At 39.6% G+C, this 8,350-nt stretch overlaps 2 protein-coding genes across 3 annotated transcripts; one reads left to right on the top strand and one right to left on the bottom strand.

Moving 5' to 3' along the window:
- Window positions 1-1,219: 1,219 nt before the first annotated feature.
- Window positions 1,220-2,013, bottom strand: LOC121776140 (thylakoid lumenal 19 kDa protein, chloroplastic-like). Its single transcript, XM_042173282.1, has one exon. The coding sequence runs from the start codon at window positions 1,983-1,985 to the stop codon at window positions 1,299-1,301; it is 687 nt and encodes a 228-aa protein (XP_042029216.1). The 5' UTR covers window positions 1,986-2,013; the 3' UTR covers window positions 1,220-1,298.
- A 1,322-nt stretch (window positions 2,014-3,335) lies between these two features.
- Window positions 3,336-5,932, top strand: LOC121775978 (putative RING-type E3 ubiquitin transferase C3H69). 2 transcript variants are annotated; one of them, XM_042173095.1, is made up of 7 exons: window positions 3,336-3,769; window positions 3,844-3,931; window positions 4,008-4,733; window positions 4,815-4,903; window positions 4,970-5,036; window positions 5,110-5,180; window positions 5,270-5,932. In XM_042173095.1, the coding sequence occupies exons 1-5, from the start codon at window positions 3,759-3,761 to the stop codon at window positions 5,001-5,003; spliced, it is 948 nt and encodes a 315-aa protein (XP_042029029.1). In that variant the 5' UTR covers window positions 3,336-3,758; the 3' UTR covers window positions 5,004-5,036; window positions 5,110-5,180; window positions 5,270-5,932. The 2 variants fall into 2 exon arrangements, with proteins under 2 accessions (XP_042029029.1, XP_042029030.1); XM_042173096.1 differs by having other exon boundaries at window positions 5,113-5,180.
- The last annotated feature ends 2,418 nt before the right edge of the window (window positions 5,933-8,350 follow it).

Below are 8,350 nucleotides of genomic sequence, written 5' to 3' on the forward strand. Positions count from 1 at the left end.
AACGGAGTCTTTAATGCTCCGTACATGGCGAACCCGACATCTCTTCGGTATGGAGGAGAGGGAGTTCTCCTGTGGTTCCGGTACCGAGGAGGAACAGGAACATGTCGGGGTTGAGGATTCTTTCTCCTGGAAGACACGTCACTACTGCGGTAGTGACTTTCATGTCTGGATGAGGAGGGAGAATCCGCCGTTGTCTTCTCCGGCTGTTGGCTCTTCTGCAGGAAGGTTAAGAACTCCTCCTGCTTCTCGGCCAAGAACAGCTTGACAGCTTCATTTAAATCGGGCTGCTGGGAAGACTCGGTGCGATCTCTCCTGGAGTGGCTTGTTCCTTCTTCGTGAGAACCGGAGGTAGATGTCTCCCGAGGCCGTTTTTCAGACCTGCGAGTTGGACTAGCTTCCTCACGGTTATCACGAACGGTATTACGGGTAGTGTGTGATCTGGTATGCATTTTTTTGGGGTGGAAAAAGGGTCAAAAATTCGCTTTATCACAAATTTGGTTCTCTGTTTCCCACAGACGGCGCCAGTGATGGTTCCGCGAATTTTTGATGGTGATGAATGCAGGAAAATACAGATCACGACACAGAGATTTACGTGGTTCGATTTACTGAGGTAAATCTACGTCCACGGGAAGAAAAGAGGGCAGAGTTGTATTGCTTGATCTGTTTTCTACAGCTTACAATACAGACTTGCTATTTGACCTTTGATCTCTAGAGAACTTAACAGAACTTAACCTTTATCTATCTGATCTAGGTTCTATTTATACATTGAACCAAGATCGTGGCATGCAGCACCATTTACTAGGTAGTGGATGTCGTGGAGATCGTGGCGATCTTGCATGGGTCCACTATCCTGCATGAGTTAATGACTGCTTGACACCACTAAATAGATCGTGGGTGTAGTGGAGGTGGAAATCCTGCATGAGTCCACTATCTCCTAGTTCGGTCGAATACTGAGACCGAACTGCTGAATTATTGCCGAGCAGCTTTTGCCGATCTGAGAGTAGAGCTTGATGCCGACCTGAGAGCAGAGTTTGATTGGTTGGCTTTTACCGAGCTGTAGGCTGGGGCCGAACTCTTTGGTTATGCCGAACTGAACTCTTTAGTCATGCCGGACTGATACTCTTTAGTCATGCCGAACTGATACTCTTTCTTGGGCTTTAGGCTGATGGGCTTGTTTAGTACGTACTCCATCACAAGAAAACAAGCCATTGTACAAAAATTTCATCAAAATCAAGTAACAATTCTCATATATGTTTATTAATTACAAGGAAGCTGAGAATGAGATGACCAAAAGCGAGTCAATCGACAGTCTTGAACGACTGGTGAATGTGCATAAGCGTCTCTTGATGCCTTTTCCACTCCGGCGCCGGCGCATTCACAAAGTGCGCATACAGCTTATTCTTCGCGCACGTGACAGAGATCAAGCTGTGCCCCGCGGCGCCGTCGATCTCATACACGTAATACACCTGCCCCTTGTCGTCCTTCCTCTCCTCAGAGGTGACCGCGTCGGCGGCGGCGATCAAGTCCTGCAAGTCCACGTCGGACAGGGCGAGGTTGTTGAGTATGAACTCCTTGGGCGCGAGGCGGGGGAAGCCGCCGAGGAAGGTCAGGTACTCCTTCTCGGCCTTCTTCTTCGGGTTGTAGAACTCGCTGTCTGTGCCGTTGGTGCCCTTCTGTATCTTCGAGATCAGCTTCTCCTTCCACCCCTCCGGCACCTCGTACGTGTACTCCGCCGAGGCCTTCTTGTCCGAGTTCCCGCCGTAGCCGCCGTAGTTCGCGGCGCTCGCAGCGGTGCCGTAGTATAGCTTGTAGGAGGAGGGGGGGTCGGCGAGGGAGGGTGGGGAGAGTATGGTTGCGGCGAGGGCGGTGGCAGCGAGGGTGGTGGCGAGGGGTTTTGATTGGGGGATGGCGGCGAGGGGAGCTGGCTTGGCGGCGGAGGAGGTGGTGGAGGAGAGGAGGGCTGAGGGGGAGAAAATGGTGGCCATGGGGATTAATTTAGTTTGAGTGTTTAGACTTTGGATAGGTGGATGTGTTGTTTTCTATGATTGTCTTTAATTTCCTTATCCTTTACTCTCACCAATCATAAACTGACATCTCATCTACTAAAATTTGTGGCTGCCATGATTAATAATCTTCCTAACATAATATTACACATAAATCTTTTAAGAGATGAGTGATCAATTATGATACTATTGAAATTAGGGTGGATGGGTACAGTATAATTTATCGAAACTATTATATTGTTGGAGTGCATATTAAAAAAATACTGGTATGAGTAAATATCCTAATTTTATCTTACCTATTTTTTGTTATGCGAATTTTCGGTACTGTTATCTTTAAGTATGCTGACTTTTTGTATGGTATATTGAAATACTATTAACCCGAAATCGTGTTTCTTATTATATTACTACCTCCGTCTCATATTAAGTGTCACATTTGGTGTGGGCACAGATTTGAAGAAATGTAAAGAAAAAGTGAGTTGAATAAGTTAGTGTATTATGAATCTCACTTATATATACTCCCTCCGTCCATAGAAATGAAGGTGTTTCTTTTCGGCATGGAGATTAAGAAAATTTGTGTTAGGTGAGTTAAGTAAATGGAGAATAAAGTAGAAAATGAAAAAGGTAGAGAGATGAAGTGAGAAAAAAGTAAGAGAGAGTAAAGTAGGTGTGGATAAATGACTTTTACTAAAAATGAAAATGACTCTATTACTATGAAACGTACCGAAATGACAAAATGACTCTATTACTATGGAACGGAGGGAGTATTAGTTTTATAATAAAATGTAAGTAGAATTGGTTGGTGAAATGTGAGATAGTCTACTTATCATTTATGGAATGGAGGGAGTATTAGTCTACTTATCATTTATGTTAAAAGGGAAATGTGACTCTTGTTGTGAGACAAATCAAAATGACAAAATGTGACACTTAATGTGGGACGGAGGTAGTATATAAATGGTAGTACGAAAATCTGAAATTTGGTACTCCCTCATTTATGGACGGTACGGGTTTTAATAAGAAATTGACAAAGTAAAAGAGAAAGAGAAAAAAATAGTTGAAGTGAGATAGAGGGGAAAAGTGGGTAAAGTATAAGAAAAGGGAGAAAAATAGATAAAGTATGGGAGATAAACTTTTCATTTATAGGAATGAGACTATTTATTGTGGACATCTCAAAATGGCAAAATGTAACTACATGTTTTACTTTATCTTTATCATATTGAAGATGTTGTGTTGTAGCTATATTAATATTTGTAAAGCTCGACACTTTTAAGCCTGTCAATATCTAGATATATGAAGATGCCAATATTTCACAATTCAGTTTTTATTTGACTTTCTACTTACTAATCTCGCCTGTTATATGATGAATTCGAATGATGTCATCCAAGGAGTGCATGCTGCATTAGAAGATAACCTCATAAAGTTTACCAATTTATACGAAATCTCGTCCACACAATGAAAACGAAAGTAATGAGATGGGAGCGGATTTATGAAAAATCAAATGGTATGTAAATGGTTACACAAATAATATGAGCGTTGGAGTTGGATTCTCCTATATTGAGGAAAATGCAGCAACGGCCATTACTAAAGAGAAAAATGAGGCGTAATCGTTAAAAGTGGAGGACTCTGGTTTCCATCACCCCCCCTATATACGCTCCCTCATTTCTTCCAAATTTCTTGATTCATTCTCTTGCGAGCCTTCTTTTCGTTATAGTCAAGCAAGCAATTTCGTGAGTCTCCCCTCGGATTCTCACGAACGCCATGTCTAAGGGGTACGCTCTTCTCTTCTCTCGTCTCAACATGTTATCGCATATTTATTCGTGTATGATATGAAAAAAATTTACAGGGTTCTCTGTAAATTTTTTGCCCATGGCGCATGCTTGAAAGGGGAGCATTGTGAGTTTGCGCATGATTGGAAGGCCCCATCGAACAATGTAACGTTATAAGGATCGTTTTTACAAATAGCTTCAAGATCAGTTATGCTAAGTTTGTGTTTTCGTAATATTACAGATATGTAGCTTCTATCAGAAGGGGATTTGCACGTATGGCAGTCGATGCAGATATGAACACGTTAAAGTTTGTCGTTCTTCATCAGATAGTCCTCTCCCCATCGAGCTTCCTTATGGAGGTGCAGTCTCCACCGCAGCTTCCTCACCTCCGCCTGCATTAGGACATGATGACATGCTAAGCGATGATAATCATGTTATATGTTCTTTCTCGGGTCATGGTGACTGCCCGCGGGGGGAAGACTGCCCCCACATTCACGGGGACCTATGTCCGATCTGTGACAAACGATGCCTGCATCCCTTTAGGCCTCAAGAGAGGGAAGAGCACTTGAAGTCGTGTGAGAAGAGGCGTAAACATATGGAGGCGCTAAGGTGCAGTCAAGAAATAGAGTGTAGTGTGTGTCTTGAGGCTGTCCTCTCAAAGCCTACGTCCGCGGAAAGGAAATTCGGGATTCTGTCAGAGTGTGACCATTCGTTCTGCATTTCGTGTATTAGAAACTGGCGTAGTAGCTCTTCGACTTCTGGGATTCATCTTAACTCTGCTGTGAGAGCTTGCCCTCTGTGTCGGAGGCTCTCGTACTTTGTCATCCCCAGCGTCGTTTGGTACTCCTCGAGCGAGGAGAAACAGGAAATCGTTCAGAGCTATAAGACGAAACTGAGATCAATTGACTGCAAGCACTTTGACTTTGGGAATGGAACATGTCCATTTGGGACAAGCTGCTTCTACAGGGTATGTATCTTCATTAATCATTATTATTCTCCTCTAACACACTTGTTTTGTAAGATTTCTCGTCTAAACGAACTTTTGCAGCATGCATTTCACGATGGTCGTCTTGAGGAAGTTGTTGTACGCCATGTTGGTGGTGACGATGGAGATGCTGTCGTTGCCAAAGATATGAGGTCCTTTTTTCGTACCATCGTTTGAGGCGTTGGTTCGTACGTGCTAATTATGATCGATTCTTTCAGGATACCCGACTTCCTTAACTTGCAGATAAGATGATTAAACAATTTTGATTTCTACTAATTCTTCCAGGTTAGTCTCATAGAATGTTTTTGTTTATTGTACAAGTGTTTTTGTTTCTAAAATAAGGAGCTTATAATTGCAGCAGGGAATTCGGTGGGATAGGATACTCTTGCGTGCTCTTCAACTAACTTTTCGACAATTTTCTTTGGCTAAGTAAGATTAATTTGTTTTGATCTTATATCATTATAGGGAGAAATTAAAAGTCTACATTGTGATTTGTGTTGTTCTTTTTTATTCTTCAGATACAGCTATTATTTGAGTTGATGTGAGCACTGATTCCATGATTTGAAGCCTGCCATTCCTAAATATACAGATAGTTCTGTTGGACTATATTGAAAAGTGAAAATGTAAACAATATCAAGAGTGAGGTTTTTTGGTTTTTGACCTTTGTTCTGTCCGGGAAAAAAAAGGAAAAAAGAAAGAAAAAAAAAGAAGTTGTTTTGATGATGCTTTACATGAGAAGTGGGCTTACCTGGGAGGGTTGTGCATTGTATTTTTCTAGTAGTTTTGAAACATGTATGTATGTACCCCCCATTTTGGTAGCTCTTGTAATAGCTTGTTTTTTTGAAACTGATGTTGAATTATGCTGATTTTTAGCATTAATAATTAGCACAGCAGTTGTAAAATATGCTAGTCTCTCTCATGATTACATGTAACAACTAATTGCATAAAATAGTATTTGTCACAAACAAACACACCAATATCAAAACAATATACAACCAGAGTAATTATTAACAAAGAGGTCTCATATATGGTGATAAATAACAAATAAACAACACTCCATGTATCTGTATACAAATCAATACTATGCTACTAACTTCTCAAGAAATGGAAGAAGAATATCACATCCCTCAAGTTCAACACACAAATCCAATAAGAATAATCTTAACAAAATAAAATAAAATCAGTTTTTGACAAGAGCCACAAGGGACACCACCAATGAAGAAGCGACGACGGCGGTAGAGAGTGTCAGAGAGGCACCAGCACCCGCGTCAGGCGACGGCGCGGGAGCCTCCACCTGGGCAAATGAGGCCGAGAGAGCAGACATGATCGCCACGAACATCAACATCACCATAGCCTTAGAAACTGCCATTGCTCTTTACTATTCAATAAACCAATTCAACTTAACTCAACTCGACTCTCTTGTTATCTTTAAATTCTTGATACTCTCTCAACTCTCAAGGGGGGTATATATAGTGATTATGTGTGGGGCCCAGGAAAAGCGCGGACAGGTGGCGAGGGGGACAGGCCAATGTTGGAAAATGTTGTTTTGAATTAGTAAACAAATTTACAGCCATGATGAATAGTTTTATTGAATTATTATGTGAATGATTCAAACTTATAAATTAGGTACATGAATTCTTAGAGATTTAATTAAATCAGAAAACAAGTGTTGTGAATTGGGGTGGGGTGACACATGGTGTGTGGGGAAAGGGAGGTTAATTAGGACACATGTGACCAAGCTGGTTTGAGTTAGGCCTTGAAAAGGAATGGGCCGTTTACCTAATTATTTTTCTTGATTTCTAAGCTAAGATTTCAAAGTCGGTGTACCCATTTTATTCACTATTGTATTTAAATTTCTCATTTTTTGTTTTTACCATATACTAGTATTTATTATTATATGTGCATATTCGTCTTGTTTACTAATTTTCTTTTTATTTTTTTGTTGATTTGATAATTCTTTTCTAGCTTTATAACTTCTGTTTTTAGTTAATTCGATTATCATTGGGTTAATATTTTAAAGGATAGTATTACTATTATATAGCCCAAAATAGGGCATAAATTTTGTATCAATTGAATTTAGAGAAGAAGCTAGACAGTTGGAATCGGTTAGGTTTTGAAGCGGCATTCACATGGGGTGTTGCTTTAAATATGTGGTTGATTATAAAAATAGAAACATTTGATTTTATAAAATTTCTTTATCTCTAATGGGGTGAGACTCATTTTCCACTAACATATTTTTCTTTCTTTTTCTTATTTTACCAATTTTGCATTAAAACTCACGTCGTTTCATAAGTATTTGTTTTCACGAGACGGAGAGAGCAATATATTCGTAGCAAATTTATAATCTCATGGTCTTTTCACTCCATCTGATTATTGAGAAAATCAATTTATATAATTAAGAAAATAAATTGCGTGGAAAATAATAAACAAAAGAAAGTTAGAACAAGATATTATTAAGTCAGATACTCTCTCCGTCCACGAAAAATAGAGCACATTTAAAAAAAGAAAGTTTTCAACAACTTCTATCTTACTTTTTTTCATTCTCTCTTACTAATAATAGGGATCTCACATTCCACTAATATTACTTCTCTCTTAGAGCATCCACAATAGTGGAGCCCAAGCCCAAGCCCAAGCCCAAGCCACCAAAACTTAGCCAAGGCAAAGAAACTTGGCCAGGCCACAAAAAACTTGTCCACCTCAATAGTGGACAAGCCCAAGCCACAAATTATTATTTTTTTCATTTTTTGTTATATTTTTATTTAACTAGAATAAAAAACTATCGGACTATAATAAATAAAAAAAAGTGCATAATTTAATAAAAAAATTCAAACCAAATCTTCATTGTATTATAGATAAGGGAAATTATACAACGAAAATTAGGGTGTAAGAATGTGTGTGAAGTGAAAAATGGGTGGAATGAAGTATATATAAACAATTTTTGGAAATTATTTTAAAAAAATCATAGTTGGTCGTGCGCCGCGGCTCTCGGCCGCCACAATAGTGAGCCGCCTCACCCCGGCCAGGCCGCCTGTGTGGCGCTAAGTTGGTCTCCCCCCCTCCCCATCGTCGCGGCTCTTCATGGCCCCAGAAATAGGGAGCCGCGGCTCAGCCACCCCCAGGCCGGGAGCCGCGGCTCCCCTATTGTGGACGCTCTTACTTTTCTCTCTTCTATCTTCTTTTACCAATTTCACATTAAAATCCGTGTCATTCATAATGTGTCTTATTTTTCATAAACGGGGGAGTATTAAAATACTTTACTACTTAGCAAACTATTTCTGAAAAACGAAATCTTTACTCAAATTACACACAACCCTTAATTACTTTTTTTTTGGCAAACCTTATTTGTTAAAAAAACTCTCAGATTAACTGTAACAAATAATTTCAAAACAGACTAAGACCGTGAGATTATAAAGTGGTCGTTCAACAGTTAATTGGGTGTACATGTGTTCTTGTACGTTTGTAATCTTTTACACGGATACATTTTAATTGGTTAGCCTAATAATAAAAAAAGTCTTAAAATTTTCTTTAAAGTCTCACCGTAAATATATATGCTGTTTATACTATAGTTTATTTATTTTAAAGGTAATAATTGATAGGTT

This window comes from Salvia splendens, chromosome 18, assembly GCF_004379255.2.
Source record: "Salvia splendens isolate huo1 chromosome 18, SspV2, whole genome shotgun sequence".
Classification (NCBI taxonomy): domain Eukaryota; kingdom Viridiplantae; phylum Streptophyta; class Magnoliopsida; order Lamiales; family Lamiaceae; genus Salvia; species Salvia splendens.